This window comes from Lissotriton vulgaris, chromosome 10, assembly GCF_964263255.1.
Source record: "Lissotriton vulgaris chromosome 10, aLisVul1.2, whole genome shotgun sequence".
Lineage (NCBI taxonomy): Eukaryota > Metazoa > Chordata > Amphibia > Caudata > Salamandridae > Lissotriton > Lissotriton vulgaris.
The window spans coordinates 625,361,394-625,379,431 of record NC_141698.1 but is presented as its reverse complement, the minus strand read 5'-3'; the positions used below and the strand labels follow the sequence as shown (position 1 = coordinate 625,379,431).

Sequence of the window (18,038 nt, the reverse complement as noted above, 5' to 3'; positions counted from 1 at the left end):
TGAAACCAAAGTAAAAAGATGGGGTGAAGATACTAAAGAGTAAGGAGAGGAGCTTTGGGAATTAGGTCCTGAAACTGATAAGGTAGGCCAGCTCCCCAAACGGACTGACCTTGACAGAAAGATATAAGACAGAGTAGGCCCTGCAACTTTCAAACCACTTCCCTAACTCTTCCTCGCCTGAAAGACTAGAAAAACTCTCCCAGCGTTGGCTGAGTCTCCTGGCCTTTGGGCTGGGAGGGTCTTGTGTAGGAAAGTGTGTTTCTGTTGCAGTAACCCCCCAACTTTTTGCCTGATAACTGATGCACTTTTCCTTGATGTGCCCTGGGTCCCTGCCAATCAGGTACCCAGGGCCTGTGTTCCTTCCCTAAAACTGTACTGAAACCTAAACACAATTGGCATCTCTGGGCACAGGTAAGCCCCTGGTAAATGGTACTCTAGGTACCCAGGGCACTGTGACCAGAGAAGGCCCCTAGGGCTGCAGCACTTATTGTGCCACCCTTAGAGGCCCTGTACCCTGACACACACTGTCTTTGCAGGCTGAGTGTCTTGGTGCAGAACTAAACCGAGAGTCGACATGGCAATCATCCCTGTGTGTCATGCCCACAAACACACTGCCCTGACATACCTCAGTCACCCCTCTAGATGGGTGCACTATGCCAGTGGTGTGGGCACAGTTGCATGAGCCCTGTGCCCCTACAGTACCCAGGGCCATTCCTGGGCACTGTAAGTGCAGTGATACCATTAAGAGTATATGATGCTGGGAGGTTGTCATTACAAACAAGGGACCTCCCAACCGTGACCAGCTGAGGGCAAGATTTCCCGACGCCAAAAGAGAGCCCGGCGCCCCGGGCCCCCTATGCCCAACTCCTGGGTTGCCTGCCTATCCTCCAAGATCCCAACTTACCTCTCGAAGTGGTGGTCGCACCTGAAGAATCTCCGAGACCGAGCCTGCAGCCTTTGTTCAACTTCCAGCTTCCCTATTGAATAACATTGGGCGCCCGAAGGCCCAAAAGTACCCTGCACCCAGCCACCTGAGTGCCACTGGGAGTGCAGCATCTATCCTACTCTACTTCCCAACTTGCCTTGTGTAAGTGACCAGGAGATCAGCTCCCACAGCCATGTGGCCTGCCTGCTAGCAGCCACCAACCGAAGGCCCCCTATCCTCCATAGGATAACATTGGGCCTACTCACTATGCACCCGGCAGCCTCTGTACCGCTGAGGGTGTACTTACCTGACCCTGGGGGACCCCTGAGTCTACCTCCAGAACCTTAACTCTGCTAGCTGAGTACTTATCCAAAGACAGATAACTTGATTTTCTCCATAGGGTAACACTGGCTGGTTTCACTTGGAAATTCCTCCAAGTGTCGAATTTTGCAACTTTGGAATATTCCTTAAAAATCGTCCCAACATCAAAAACGAAATTACTCACCTGTGATCAGGAGACATCCCAGTGCTGTATCTTTGAGCCCAGCACTGGCCATAAAAAGTAATTATAACCGTGATTTATTGTTAACCCAATTTTCCCCCATAGGAATACATTGCCTGGTTTTTGCCAGAATTTCTTGTGTTGATTTTCAAAACTTACAAATATTCCTTAAAAATCACCTGTGTAACAAAACCAATTTCTATCAACTGTTTACAGGAAATGCACCAGGGCTGAATCCAGGATCCAGCCCAGAGTAAGAAAAACTTTCGGTTTTTAAAAAAAATATACTTTTGTTGAGTTCTTGGCAAAGATTCAACAGCATAATGATTACAAAATATACAAGAGATTCACAATCCCACAACTGAGTCTGAGCATAATCAACAACGGTGCATTTAAATCCCCCACATAAGTACATAAAGCATAAAGGATTATATTTAAACATAAACAAAATATTCCAAATATCCAGCGCCGACCAGTATCTCAGTCAAAATAGTCTTTCCAGATTTTAGTAAATTTACGCAATGCTCCCATCCTTTTTGCATACAAATATTCACTGCTCCTAACTCTCTTAATTTTTTGAAAGCACTCATCTACCTTTGGAATTATTTCTGTTTTCCAGTATTTAAGAATCAGAGATCTGGCAATTGCAACAATAATATACAAGAGCTTCACTAAGGAATCGTCCAAATTAAGCTCTGGGTCAACCCCAAGTATAATTAAATTATTCTAACTAATAATCGTAAAATGTAAATATTGAGACAATATAGAAAACATATTTTCCCAAAATACCTTAATTTTGGGACAAAAGGCAATGATATGCGACCAATTCGCCAAATCCGGTTGAGTGCATCTAAAGCAAGTAGGCAATGTATTACTATACATTTTTGACATGACTGCAGGCATGTAATACAACAGCCATTTGCTAAAGAAAAGCATACGTCTCCAATTGGCGCCTCTAAGAACCGTGAAGTTAAATTTATTTAGGGTTTTCCAGGATGTATCCTTTAAGATGAAGCTTTCATGCTTTTGCAACTTTTTAATCGCTTTGGCACTTATATCCTCCTCCCTACTTTGCGCCAAACTTTTCCTCCATACACCCGCCCTCTTGAAAACAGGGGACCAAAAAAGATAATTCGTTAAATTGGAAATTTGACTTATCTGTGTTATGTCTATATAGCCCAATAACCTGTAAAGTACCACGTATGAGCCCATAAGAAGAACATTTCCACGTATTAACATAGACATCACATCAAGAGTCAGACAAACTCCATTTTTAATAAAATTAGATAAGTTAGTGAACCCGAATCTAACCCAATTGCGTATAGTATCTGGTTCTAATCTGGCCCCCATTCCAAAGACAGCCTCTCTTAATGGAGTTGCTAAGGTCAGGAGAGATAGTGAGTACCTTTTCAGCATAACATCTCGCTTTTTGAGAAGCCAACTCAAAGTCTTACATCGGACTAATTTGGGAGATTTAAAGATCGAGAGTGGAGAAGGAATCTTTGTTTCTTTACAAATTAAATCAAAAAAGAAATTAATAAATAATACATCTCTAAATGCTGGATATTTAAATCTGGAGAGATACTGTGCAAAATATGCATAGTAATAATCTTTCAAATTTGGTAAAGCCAGTCCGCCTTGTTCCTTATCTGCGTACAGGGTTTCTATAGCTATTCGTGGGGTCTTTTTAGCCCAAACAAAGGCTGAAAAAAGGGATTCAACTCTTGAGAAAAAATAGCCAGGAAGGGAGCAGGAGATGGTAGAAAACAAAAAATTTAATAGTGGGAGTACTGACATTTTAATTAATGCCACTCGGCCTAGAAAGGATAAAGGCAGTGCTTCCCATTTTAAAAACATATCACACACTTTCCGAATTAAGGGCTCAAAATTCAGCATATATAAATCACGTACCGAGGATGTAAAATATACCCCTAGATATCTTTTGAGTTTATTGTTAATACATCTCTGAATATCTGGATGCAAAGCCGGATTTGGATTACCAAAGACTATAATCTCGGTTTTCCTTTTATTAATACGGTACCCCCCCAAGGCCTCAAATTGTGTAAAAATAGAAAAAGCTTGTTCTTGCGACTGCATCTCAGATTTCAATAATAACATGATATCATCCGTGTACAGTTTGATCTTGTCCATACCATCTATAGGCGGAGATATATCTTTACTTTTTCTTATTGCAGAGGCTAAAGGCTCAATAAAAAAAAGCAAAAAGGATGGGAGAAAGAGGGCAACCTTGCCTCGTCCCTCTTTGAACTGGGATTGACCTTACCATCGATTTATTGATAAGAATATGAGCTTTTGCTCCCTGATACAGATTTTTAATTAAAGTAATAACTTGAGAAGGAATACCAAAACGATATAAAATGAAAAAAAGAGTGTCCCTAACTACTAAATCAAAAGCTTTTTCTGCGCCTAAAAGAGGAACTAAAGCTGATACCTTATGTGTTTCAAAAAAATCTAGTGCCTCTACTAAATAATGTGTGTTAGTAAGCAATTGACGGCCGGTGATTAACCCATTCTGGTCTGCATGAATTAACTGTGACGCAACATCATTAAAGTGATAGAAAGCAATTTTGTAATAATTTTGTAGTCTGAATTCAATAATGTTACAGGCCTGTAAGAGTTTGGTTCTTTTGCTTCTTTTCCTTTCTTCAAAAAGCTGACCACTGTGCTATCATAGAAGGAGGTCGGAATTTTACTAATAAAAGAAGTACTTCAGAAAGACAACTAAAAAATGTGATGAAAAATTCGGCCAGAAGTCCATCTGGACCACAGGCCTTCCCACGTGGCAGATTTTTCACTACCAGCTCCAAATCGCTAATAGAGAAAAATGACGCCATTACTTCTTGATCCGTGTTGGAAAGGGAAGGAAGGGGGTATTTATCTAGAAACTCATTCAAACTGAATAGATCCATGATATGAGAGGAAGAATAGATGTTCTCATAATGGGACAACATAATTGCCCCTATTTCAGCCTCATCTGAGGTATCTACTCCGGTAATTGGGGATTTTAAAGATCGAATCAAGTCAGCTGCGGCTTGTTCTTTTACTTGCCATGCCAAAAATTTACCGGTGAAATTACTGTGTTCATATGTTTTTTGGGCTTGCCTGCAAAAGATTTCCTCACTTCTTAAAAAGTAGTGAGCACTCAATTCACGTTTTGCGGCGCTTAATAGATTCTGTATCTCGGCAGATGGATTATGATACTTTTGATAAACTAAAGCTTGTATTTTTTGCTGTAGTTGATGTTTTGTATCTCGAAATATAGCTGCTTCCCTAGCATCCCTACTTATGACGATGCCCCGGATAAACGCTTTTAGAGAGTCCCATATAATATGAACAGGGGCTGTCCCCATATTTCGTTCTAAAAACTCCTTGATCTCAGCCTGAACAGACATAACCCAAGGTTCATCATACAAATAGGATTTGTTAAAAACCCATCGTTTCACAACATTGACCTTTTCATCCAGCACAACTTCAAAGACAAGCATCGCATGATCGGAGAAGTCATTATGTAAAAACCGATTGTCCCGACTATTAAGTATTGAGGAAATGAGAAAAAAATCTATACGAGAAAATGACTTGTGCCTCCCCGACCAACACGTGTATTCCCTTTTGTGAGGGTTTATTAACCGCCAACACTCTGCTAGATCAAAAGTCCGAATATTGTTCAATATTGTCTGGAAAGATTTGGGTTTAGACTGCTTTTTACCACCCAGGGTTGAATCAAGTTGTGGCTTCATCAAGATATTAAAATCCCCTCCAATAACCAGATCTCCGTCAACCATAAGAAGAGACTGAAACATTTCTTCATATATTGCAGGGCTATCATTAATAGGAGCATAAAAACTCACAAAGGTGATAGGTGATAGTCTGTTCTTAATTTTACATTTAGCCCAGCACCAATGCCCCCGATTATCTGCTTCAGTTTGAATTATTTCCGCCTCTAGTTTCTTATTGAAAAAGAGTGCAACCTCCCGCTGCGACTCCGAAAAAAAGGAAAACCCTCGATGGGCAGCCCATCCTTTAAACATAGAAAATGTATCTGCTTTAGAGATTGCGATAGGAGTTTCTTGTATCATAATAACTGCGGGATTCTCCGTCAAAAGCCATGCCTCTATTGCCCGCATTTTCTTCTTGTTATTGAGGCCATTGACATTAAAAGAAATAATTTTCAGACCAAGCTTAGACATAATACAGACATATAATTGGAACCAATGACATAATTTTCTTCCCTTATTTCCCCAGACTTCTTAGAACCATCTGCTCCCTGATTGAAAAGCATATTAATCATCAGCCAGAAACAAAATAACCAAAAGATCTCCGCCAAGAACGTATTTTTAATTTTACTCCCCCCCTCCCCCCTCTGCCTGTGAGACCCTACTAACTCTATTCTCTTCCCCCACGCTTGCCACAGCAACCCTTCCCTTAACCTTGGGGTGTAGTGGTTGAACACCTCCTAACCCCCAGACCCGTGCTCCTCCCTCCCCTCCCAAAACCACAAACAGTATCCATGATGGTGCTAAAAAATGCTCATATGTAAATACTACATGTTACTACAAATGGTTGCAGAGAAAAATAATCCAGTCTATGACCATTTATACATTTTGTATTTCTTGAAGCAGCTCCTGTGCTTCCTCAATGTCGGATAGCAGATAGAATTTACCTTTAATTAAAACTCTAAGTTTAGATTGTTGTGCTATCATCGCCTGAGCACCTTGGGCCTTAAATAACTGAAGCATCTTTACAAACTCTTTCCTGCGTCTGGCCGCAGTAGCAGACATATCTGAGAATATTCGGCATTTCACCGTAGCATTCACGGGGAATTGTCTTTGTTGGATTGCCCTAGACAATATTTGTTCCTTTACCCTTACATCTGCAAAATTTAGCACAATAGTGCGCGGAAGGGTAGAGTTTGGAAATGGTCGGGCAGGAACCCGATGGGCTCTTGTGATAGTGAGGTCTCCTTTATATTCCGGTATCACCCCCTGTTGGAGAAAAGAGGTCACCCATACCAACGTGTCTGATCCCTCAATTCCCTCAGGGACTCCTACGATACGTAAATTGGACCTCCTATTATAGTTCTCCAACTCATTAATTTTAACTCAAGAGCCTTTGTAGTTTTTGTAGTAACTTTAGAATCTTTTTTAACTTCGACCATTTGGTCCTCCAAGGTTGAGATCCGCTCTTCTGCTTCCACTAAGCGGGCTGGAAAAATAGACACTAATTCCTCAATTTTGTCCATTTGATCCAGTCTCTGGTGGATAGCCATAAGTTCTACATTTTGCGACCTCTTTATTTCTCTGACTTCATCCAGAATCAGGTTGAGCATGTCTTTCACGGACATCCGCATCTCTCCCTCTGTTTCCGTGCTCATCTCTAACAGAGGTCCAAGGGGGTCTGCCACTCCCCCACTTGACCCCTTGTCAGTGACTTGAGGTGGCACCACTGCCGCACTTAATAAATCTTTCTTTTTGGCATCTAAAGTATCCAATGTCTGCTTTAAGTCACGTGCGGAACTAGTGAGTGGTGCCAGGCTCGAAGGAGCAATAACAACTGCACTCGAATCATTTTTGCCAATTGTGCCATTCAATTGATTTTGTACAGATCCCAGGTTCAGAGAATTCTTTGAGGGAGCAAGATTAGGCGAAAGAGGCGAAACTTTTTTTGCAAACAGGGGGAACTGCTTAGCCGATGAAGGAAGAGGCGGGGCGGCAAAGTTGGATGAGATGACTCGAGAGTATGGGATAAATCATCGAGGCGTAGTTCATTCAAATTATCTCCCATTTGTGACTGAACCAAACTATCTGCCAGCAAGTCCTCAGCCTAAGAACTTTCAGATGAGTGTGCGGAGTCATCATCCTTCAAAGAGCCTTCCTCTGTTAATTTAGCTGCAGCCTCCTTTGCCTGCTGTCGCCGTTGTTTGGCTTTAAGACGGGCATTAAGTAGTTTCCCCATTGTGCCCAGACGAATGGCTTTCTATGACGATATGTAACTGAGTCTTTAGTTAATTAGTTGAATTATTTATAAACAGGCGAGAAAGATAGGGTGCAAAATAAAACACTCTGCTTCCCCAATCAGCTCAACACAGCACTGCAGGTTCGTATCCCTCACGACCAGTTGCAACCATGTAACAAAAAAACCCAAGTTTACTGTTTTGTGTGTCCGAGTTCGGCTGAGTCGTGAAGCAAAAGTGGCTCAATTGTTACCATTTCCAAGCATGTAGTAAATATCCAGGTGCGTTTTCCTCCTTAGACGGCAAATGTACTGATCACCTCTTGTTTGCTTACTGGCAAAAAAACACGAACCAAGTCAAGGGTAAGTCGAAATCCAGATAGCAGTTAGTAGCAGAGAACAGCCGCCAACCATGTCTTGTTCTTCAGCACACCGGGCCCCCAGAACGGTCTCAGCAATCTCGGCAATAGTAAACCTTCGGCAGAGCACGAAAAAGATGTTCAAGACTATGAGCCTTTTTTTTTTATTATAAACAGAGGAGTGACTGTGATGCAAAAGAAAATTAATAAAGAACGTGATAGATTAAAGGTTTATGAAATAAAACTCCGCTGTGTGCCGCACGCGTGATCAATGCTCACACGCGTGCAGTACACACAGAGGGGCAGTCTCAAAGTCCCTAAGTAAGCCCAATAGACTATCTTCAACAAGAAGGAAGTCTGGGCGTTAGCTGGTCACCCTATAATGGGTGGAGGGAAAGAACTTTGATTCTTAGAAGGACCCTCACTCACCACTAGTTGGTGACATGCTTATCATCGGGTCCCCGCTGGGGTGACCAAATGTCTCCCCAGCGTGCTACGACGCCTGGTTACAGCGGAGCAGGATGTGGTGAGTGCAACAGTGCCCAAATTAGGAGGTGACTAACTGTGATTGTGCAAATGTGTTTAAAAATTAAAAAATGCAAAGATTGTGCCTTTAGAATTTGTTTTAATAATGGCCAGCCCGCATTGGTTAAAAACAAAGTGAGCGGACTCCCCAGGTTCTTAATTAAGGAACCGGAATCCTAGGTCAAAAAACAGAAATTGGTCGACATGTTTCAGCTGTTTATTTGCGTATAGCTCAGCTTTCTTCAGGACCTATATCAAAAGTCCTCCGGTGGTGTGCGCGCGCTAAGGCGCACCTTCCCGAGAGGCTCAAAGTGTGAAAAAAATATATATATACAGTGTAAATAAACGGAAAATTTCCGTCAGCACCACGCTACACAATTGGTAGGGATGTATAAAAGATGGACTTCCTAAGGGACACGATTACGCCCCTACGGAAACGACTGAGTGGGGTGACTTCACGCGGCGTTTCTTTCAACGCCCGCGGCTCCCCTCCGTGTACCTACACGGTCAGCGGCTGTCTCCCAGACTATGAGCCCACACTGGCCCGAAGCGGAGTGTTCAAAACGCTTGAGGCAGAGAATTACTCCAGCAGCTGTGCTCCGCCATTCCTGCCGACTTTTTCCAGGTGATTTTCAAAGCGCAGGGCAAAGAAAAACTTCAGCGTGGGAGATACCAACGCCGGTTAGGAGAACCTCAGAGCAGCAAGCTCCTTGCGTCCGCCGCCATCATCAGCCTCGTGGGGGGGAGGGGTCACAGCATGGCTCTCAGGTGCTACGTGGAGGCGTGGAACTCCACCGTAGCGCTGGTGCCGTCCCTGCCCTGTAAGAAAAACCTTTGTAAAGGGATTTTATTGCATTTTCTTAAAACTTCCCATTGAGCTCAATGTTATTTTGTGTTTAACTGGTGTTGCATACTGCAACACATGTATCTATTGCATTTAAAAGTCAACTGCTATTTGAAAGTATTCAATTGCAACATCTCATTCTGAGAAAGTATTTATGGTACATACTTGTGGTTCTAAAATAAATTAACTATATATTTTTCCATATAAAACAATTGGCCTAGAGTTCAGTTCTTGAGTGTGTGCAACAAATGCTTTACACTGTCCTCTGATACTGCCTTACTGCTCATCCAAGCTACCACTTTAGAGAGTAAGGTTATATTTAACTTTAGCCTCTGCCAAACCTCTGGGGACTGTGGGCTCTGTGCACACTGTACCTTACTTTGGTCCAGTATATACAGAGCCACTTTCTTACACCCTCCCAATCTTCCTATAATCCTAGCCCCTTCAAATAAGACTGAGGATGCAACACATATTCCAAGGGCTCAACTGTCATCAGCCTCTGTGTCTTCGGGAATGAGAATGGGGCTGACACAGTTGGTGTGCATGGCGGTGGCGGGAGTCTCGCCGTCAGGGAAGGTCGAGGAGGTACAACAAGCGCCATACAGGATACGGATCTAGGAGGAGCGGAAACCAATGAAACTCCTTCTGCTGAGCCCACGGGGACCAAACACGCGCCCGCTGGGCCCGAAGGCACACCAGCGGATCAGGCCGCCTAAATATGGCCCACATGATGTCATAAAATTCCTTTAACTAGGCGACGGTCGCTCCCGGAAAGGAAGGGAAATGCAGAGCCGACCCAGACACGTTCCGCAGAACGAGGCCTCGAACGTAGTGACTCCTCCATTGTGTCGGGTGATGGACAGGGTGGAGTTGAAGAACGCTTCTACTTCCTGTTTGTGATGCTTTTTACCTGACCCCTTCAAGGACTTCGAATGGGAGGATGAAAAACTTGGAGCCCCCAGTGCAGTGCTTGGACCATCCTCTTGGCTGAGACTGGGACCTCGGAGGAGATCTTCAAGGCAACTGACACGAGGCTGCAAGCAGCTTTCGGTACTGCTCCCTCAAAGCTTTGGGAGTCATGGCACGGCAGTCAGAGCACAACTTTGGATTGTGGTCGCGCTCCAGGCACCAAAGACACAAGAGGTGGGGATCTGTGACCGACATGGTGTGGTGACAGGTGCTGCACAGTTTGAATCCTGAGGTCTTTTTGGACCCGATGGGAAAACCTACACACAAATGTAAAAATGTCAACAAAAGTTGAAAATAGTCTGGCAAAATATTACAGGGGGTTGCTCACTTCAACTGGTCTGTGCTGGCTGGTGCAGAAAGAAAAGTACTGACGTTAGCATGCAGAGGAGGCCCCTATATAGACAAAGTGGACATCAGGATGACGGAGATGATGACGTCACACAGAGTTGACCAATGCCACCTATCGTCTTGCCGAGATACTACTCAAGAAATGTTTTCCCGATCCAGTCTGACACCTGGGAAGTTCACAGGTAAGGAATCTGTGGCTAGATGTCTCTATCAAATATAAAAGGGATGGCTTCTAAGCACATAACAAGAGAGTTCTGAATTAATAAATATATACTTTTTGAAATGTATTATATCAAAACAATATGTTTAATGTTAGCGATGCATGTTTTAATGTAAAAAAACATAAGACATTACCTCTTTCCTGTTAGCAATATGATTGGCAGCATGGTTCAAATTTCCATCACAAGCTCTTAAACCAAGTCGAGCCTCTTGAGGTGAGCATCCGAGCTGTAATAAACTGTTGACTTTTTCAGGATCTATGTAGAGCTCCTTATATAAACAGTTTGCCTATAAAAAAGAAACAAAAATCTATATTTATCGCTATCTCCTGTTCTCCTAATCGACAGGTTTGCTCATACTTCGAGTAAGTGTGCAAAGTCTAGACATTGACACAAGGTGGAAACACAGTTTCAGCAACTACGACCACAACCTTAACTTTGATTAGGGACATTTGAAACACAGCAGTGAGTACAAAAGTTTATATTAGGGAAAATGACACTGTCACGCCTCCAACTTACATCAAACAGCTAAAAGGTGATGGGAGAACTCGTCTAAACCACTGGCAATAGGTCCGGACAATATTCCAACCTATATCTCATGGACCTCTATACCACACTAGAGAGAGGCCCGCCTTATGCAAATCAGTACTGACCCTACTCCTCGTGGGAATAGTCTATCCTAAACTTTGGGGTGATGTCCCCTTCAGGAGGGAATGGGTGGAATGGTTTGGGATGTGGTCTTGAGAGACTGCTGGTGGCTATGATTAATTTATGCATTAATTCCATCACCTTGTTTATTGCAGTTTAAGCCCCAAGTGTGAAGGATATGCCTAGATGTGGGTCATTGTGCCACAAAACTCAGGCTATACCTCAATAGCAAGGTTTAAAATGGTTGAAATCAGTCTGGGTTGCTTGTGTTCCTGTCTAGAAGGGTCCTAACCTGGCAATTCAGGCTAGACTGTTCCTATTGTAGATGTACTAAGACAGATTTGCATATGGTAGGTCTCTGCCTAGACAGGCATAGTGGCCAAAAACAGTGGAATGGAATGTGGTTTGAGCAATCACCAGTGGCTAAGATTATTCAAGCATTCATTCCACCACTTCATTCGACCACATTGTTGTTTGTTGCAGTTGATGCCCTAAGTAAAACAGTCATGCCAGTATACGGGTCCTGTAATCACTGTGCGACAGGACTCATGCCACACCTCACTCACAAGGCCTGCAGAGACTGAAAATGTTCTTGGGTTGCTTGTACTCCCATCTGGAGGTGTCCTGGGATGCAAGTTCAGCTGGAGCATTCCTACTTGAGCAGGCCAAATTACTTTTCAGTCACTTAACGTGTACTAGAGATGTATTTTGCAACTATGTTTGCTTTCCAGGAGATAGCGACATATGTCAACAATAAAGATCAAATGTATTGTCATTGTGCCTTTAAAATAGTAGTTCTCTTTCATTTCAAATTATCTCCATTGCACAATTCGGTTTATCATTATGTTCTGACCACAATACAACTTTTGATATCAGTTCTGCTGTTTTTAAACATGAGAAAAGAGTAATTGACACACAAAAAAGATTACGAGAATCTGGTGGAACAAAACATGGTAAGACTTTTTCAGTTTGGTGAGAGAATATTAGAACACACCGCCTTGATCCACTAGGTGTCCACCAGCCTAGCAATATTTGGCAAGCCTATAAGGGACACTTTCCCTACAGTTCCTTAATAGAAACCTACCAAGCCAGAGACAAACAAGAGTTGTCAAAGGAGGTCTCAGACAAAGGTTCCAGAGGAACCCAACACCCTTCCTAGAGGATGTTAGACATCCCTTATGAAAATACCATGATCTTTGATCAACTTACAGGACATCCTGTGCTCCCTTAAGCTATCCACAGTATGCATCCTCTGCATTACGAGAAACCTTCTGCAACAGAGAAATCACAGAGTCATCAAGAGTGGGACAAGTCATACGCATCCTACAATCACCTCCATGTTCCTCTCAGTCTCTGGGATTGTGAATTGAATTAGACTCCAAGATTTTATTCAAACTAATGTGTTCATTTGTCATTGTATTTCTCATCACGAGACCCTAGATGCACTTCTAGCAAAAGAGGCAAAATTCCACAGTGAAGCAAGCAAACACGAATTAAAGAGTTGATAGACCTGAAATTAATGGAAGTTCACTGTGTACAGACAACACTCAGACTGAGAAACCTGTATGAGCACCTTTGTGACTTGTGTGCAGTGTTGGACACTATATGCACTGCACAATTGACTATTATCATCATGCCCATTAGCCACTACTCAACAAGGCCAAAGTAGACAAAAGAAGAGACTTTCTTAACACTGCAAGAGTTTTACCAGAACAGACCTTTCTTTCTTTATTCAATGGCTCCTGTAGCCAGGTTGCTTCTAATCTCACTTCGGGATTCAGGTTCTCAGGCAGCTTTGCCTTAGAAACCAGCAAAAGCTTTTAAGCACCCTAGTCCTGGGATTACAGAACACCTCATTCCAGGTCCTGCCCCCCCCCTTCTTTGTCCTTTGGCCAAGTCGAGTCTTTGACAGTAACTATGTTGGTTTATCAATTACATCACAAAATTGTGTTAAAACTGTCCTGGACAGCATATTTCCCGAAGAAATGATCTTTAAGTGCTCAACAGACACAGTTAGTACTCAATACGAAACCCGCAAGGTGACACAGATGTGGTTGGGGGACTGATAACTAATTTGCGCATTAGCTAAGAGGTCATAGAGAATGGGAGAATTCTGCTGCAAGCATGTTCAGTCACTACACAGGGACATCTATTACAGACTTTATATAGCAGCTTAACATTTGAGACCTAATCCTTATTGGCTGAGACAGTGGTTTATTTGGGAAGGGGCCGTCTGTCCAAATGGACTAAAATATGGGGAAAGTGGAATACATATAGGAAGGGAACTGTGTGAACCTATTGTGGCAACTACTAATTAAATTCAAAACAAGAGTATTGTGGCTAATGCAATTCATTATTGCCAGGTAACTGCAATGCTGGACAGTTATCTATGTATGCCTGTGTCTTGCAATTGTGAACCGCAATGTCACCGTATGACTTTTTGTTCTATTTTGCAATAAAAAGATATGCGAAAAAATACATTGGAAGGAATTGCTCTATAAATGTCCTCATGATGTACAGTTTGGACTTAAACATACTGCTTGTTCCGATGTCTAATCTCTTAGTGTTAGCACTGAACATCTCCCTCAGAGCAAATACCTCTGATAAAATCAAGTGCTTCCTTTGTACTAAAGCTGCTCTTAATACCAGAGAGAAAAGTGCATTGAGGAGGAGCAAGGACTTGCATAGGGAGAATGTGACAGGATAAGCAGAAGGAGGGCTGGGAGAAGGCATAAGGCATAAGGCTGATGGTTATGGGTTGCTCCTGGAGTTACCGAAGTGTTTTTATTAACTACTTCTGCGAGAGACGGTGTCTGCGGAGTCTGAAAACACCTGGAAGATCTATGCAGTGCTGAGATTTAAGGCCTCTGCTGTAACAGATTTCTTGGCTAAAAAAACTCAAGAAGCCCAACTTTAACTCTAATTCTCCAGTTACTTAACAGCCCTTTGCGTTACTCTGCTATACATCCTGCAAACAGGTGTCATGCTGAAGTGGTACAGAGAGCGTGTGTTACCCAAATATGAAATTTTAGTCACATTGAAGGCAGGGCTGAAACCATGGAGCAATGATTGCGCAAAAGGCCAGCACCTACCTCAATGTAAACAACTAAAACATTTGGCGAAAAAAACATAAGAATGACAAAATATTGACAAAGGCATATGCAAAAACAGCAGAGTAAAAAGACAAAGAGCTTCTCAAAAGATAGACATTTTCCAAGGTGTATGGACTGCAGAGCGCAAAATGGACTAAAATGGCTATCCTAGAGTAGAGCTAGAAGTCACTTCACAGCAGAGTTGCAAAAAGTACACAGGGTCAAATGGTTACTTTTGGTCCCTTGAATGAACATATATACCTTTTCAGTTGTAAAGTTTATTCTGCAGTCTTGAGTGGTGTCATGGAAATATTTCAAAGCTCTTCAATCACAGAGGTTTTCTTTCGAGAGAGATTTGCGTTTCAAAGAACAAGCACCTGTTGCCATTTTCACGTTTCTTTGCGAACAAAAGAATGCCCAGTTCTGCGATTGGTCTGTGACTTTATAAACCCCAAGACCACCTCGTCCTTCTTTTAATTTTCATATAAAAGTACACAGGTGAAGGTTCTAGGTATGTAACAGTTTGAGTGAAGGAGTGGTAGGTTTGCATTGTAAAGAATATGTCAACTAAGAATTGAATTGAGGAGCACTGGAGGGCTTGATTTGTACGTAGTTGTAAGAAGCTTTTGAAGAGAAGGGCTACTTCTGCCTTCTGGTAATCTAAGTGCACTGTAGTTTTGGGTGAAGTTGTATGGCGAGTTGGGCAGCATGAAGGATTCACTGAGACTTGATACATCTATAATCAAGGTTTCTGCACTTGTAGGTATATCAAATATGTTGCTCTCTTTGGTTTTTCAAACGTTTGATACGTCAGCTCTTGCAGAACCAACTGAAGATAAAGGACATCTGATGTGGATTGGTAGTGAGTGTAGTATTTCTGCTTAGTCATATTAGATTAGTATGTGTTTGAGATGAATACTGATTATTATATTTATAGTGCTGTAAGTATTTTGAAAAGGAAACACTACAACCTTGTGACACTGATGTCACGTAACACAGACTTGGTCTCTGATCCACAACTTGAATGTAGGTACTTGGTGACATAGGACTTGGAGTTTATAGGAGGAACAATAGGTTAAGGCAACAAAAGGTCAGTCGATGGAGTCACCGTCGTCAGCTGCAGAGTCGTTGATACATAGTGTAAGAGTTGATGTAAACTAATCTTTGATCATCTTAATTAAAAGGCCAGGAGATGGCCCAAGAACAGCTTCTCTTATGGCACTCGTGGAAAATAGGCAACATGAGAAGAACCCACCTAACATATGTATTCCTTCATAAAATACACGGTAAGTGGAGAAATAGGTTCCTCAAACATGTCCCAAAGGGAACCTGTGCAGAATATTTACATTTGCTTTCTTGATTTCTGCTTTCTTTGGAGGGTACAGGAAATGCAAAAGATTGACAAAGACTTCGAAAAAGTGGAGCGCCACTTCAACATGGCACAAGCATCTGATTTAAGAAATTTGAAATTCTAGGAAATTCACAGCAGCTCCAGCAAAGACTGTTGAAGGACAGTCACTGCCTTGCCAGAGTGCAGATGATCACTGCAGTCGAGCCACATCTTTGACATCTTCCTCAGACCTTGGTTCCGGCAGCTCTGGCTTATATTTGCATCCCTGAGCAGCTCAAGGGAATTCTAGCAAGAGTAGGTAAGACATATAGTGAACTCTGGATTTTTACTTTCTCCTCACTGTTCCTCTTTCAGTTGTCTGGTGTGCTTGTGCCATGTGCGGCTATCTGACTGTTCCCCCAGATTTCCCCTGCTGATTTTCCTTTATCACCTCCAGATAATCCAAAATGTTAATTTAAAACTTTTAAATCGAAACTTTGTCTGAAAGAACACATTGTTATCAGGCAGGTGAGTCACCCTCCATTGTGCAATGTGTTCTAGTATACAATCTCCACACCAGGCAGCACTTGGGATATTAAGAATTCATCTGAGCCTAAGCAGTTTTTTTTGCCTATTTGCTTTAATAACGATGTGGATGTGATCCATATCTGGTTTTGAGACGTAGTTCAATCCCCAAAAGTAGAGACTTTCGAGAGTAACTTGTATTTACATGTATGGTGTTGTCCATCACCTATGTTACTAATGCTCCGCTGGGGGAGCTTTGTGCCAAGAAATATTCCTGCAATCCTAAACATAGGTCTCTGAATAAAAATGTTTTTCTTTCAGAAATCCCCAGTACAGAAAGGGGAAGATGTTGCCACGAAAAGGCAGCAGAGGTAGCAGAGGGCTAAGAATATATGCCCAGCCCTCCCACCCTGTTAATTGTTACATTAAAGTTAAGAGTCAGATCATGTAATAATAACTGCAGAGAGGCCAGAACACAAGAGGTTTTGCTGCACACTAGTTACCAATGACACAGAGGAACTGACTATTTATGGAGTCTGTCAATCAGCAAGATGTTTTCTGGTGAAACATAGGAACCACTGACCTTGAAAGGAACAGTGGACAATGGAGAAAGGATGCGGCTTGAAGCCTATAAGCATCTGGATCCACCAGCGCAGTGGTACTGGGATTGTGCAGGAGGAATAGAGTCAGAGATAGTCAGCATCTAGAAAAAATAATCCTTCTACCCAGTGGTTTAGTCCAGCCCAATGTTTCTGCTCTTACACTTGCAAGTGATGAGACTTGCTTCAATGGGCAAACAGCAATGCACATGTTAGTGACACTAGAAGTCAATATTGTCCTCTTTACTGTACACTATCCCTTTTGCAAAAACATGGTTTTCAGCACTTCAACAAGACAATGTATGTCTTTGTTGCCTAAGAGTCTTTGATCCAATGAAACAATGTACAGAACCTGAGAAAAAAAATGAAAAGTACTGTCCCTGCAAAGACAAAAAACACCTGAGAAAATGGTCTCCATGTACTGACACCATTAAACTGCGGCTGCAAACACACTTCTATTAGCAATGGGATGTGAGAAATAAAAGAAAATGGATGATGACGTTTACAAATAATTAAGAGGGAGCAGAGTTCTGTAAGAGGGATGTGTGTTTGCCAGGCCTCTGTCATTTGAGGATTCAGAAGTAATTTATTGTTCTTGTCATGCAGTGGTGTGTTTCCCTTAAAATAAGAGCAGAAATGAGATGGATCGTCTCGTACATTCTGTAAATATATATCACAAATACAAAAGCTGAAAGCAAAAACATCAACAGTATTCTCCATCTTCTTTATTTTCCGATAATATTATGTATGAAAATAGGATACAGTAAAATGGTCAGTTAACTTCACTAACGATCTGATGGATACTCACTCAAACTGCAGATCCCTGGCATTCGGGTTATTTCCACGCACGAAAGGGGATCTAGATTTTCTATAGCAATTGTTTCTGCACACCGACAGGTCACACGGCCAAACTCTGCAAAGGCCTTACTCTTCCCCACAACTGATTGTGCTGAGCTGCATATAAATGCCAGTCCTCAAGGTTTCTGCACTTGTAGGTATATCAAATATGTTGCTCTCTTTGGTTTCTCAAACGTTTGATACGTCAGCTCTTGCAGAACCAACTGAAGATAAAGGACATCTGATGTGGATTGGTAGTGAGTGTAGTATTTCTGCTTAGTCATATTAGATTAGTATGTGTTTGAGATGAATACTGATTATTATATTTATAGTGCTGTAAGTATTTT

The 18,038-nt window shown here is 42.2% G+C and overlaps 1 protein-coding gene across 4 annotated transcripts in view; it reads right to left on the bottom strand.

Moving 5' to 3' along the window:
• NUB1 (negative regulator of ubiquitin like proteins 1) overlaps positions 1 to 18,038 on the bottom strand; it is a 398,514-nt gene that overhangs the window by 114,443 nt on the left and 266,033 nt on the right. For all 4 annotated transcript variants that reach the window (XM_086941460.1, XM_086941462.1, XM_086941461.1 and 1 more), the window contains one exon: positions 10,797 to 10,949. In XM_086941460.1, coding sequence (XP_086797586.1) covers positions 10,797 to 10,949 — 153 coding nt within the window. The remainder of the gene's footprint in view (positions 1 to 10,796; positions 10,950 to 18,038) is intronic.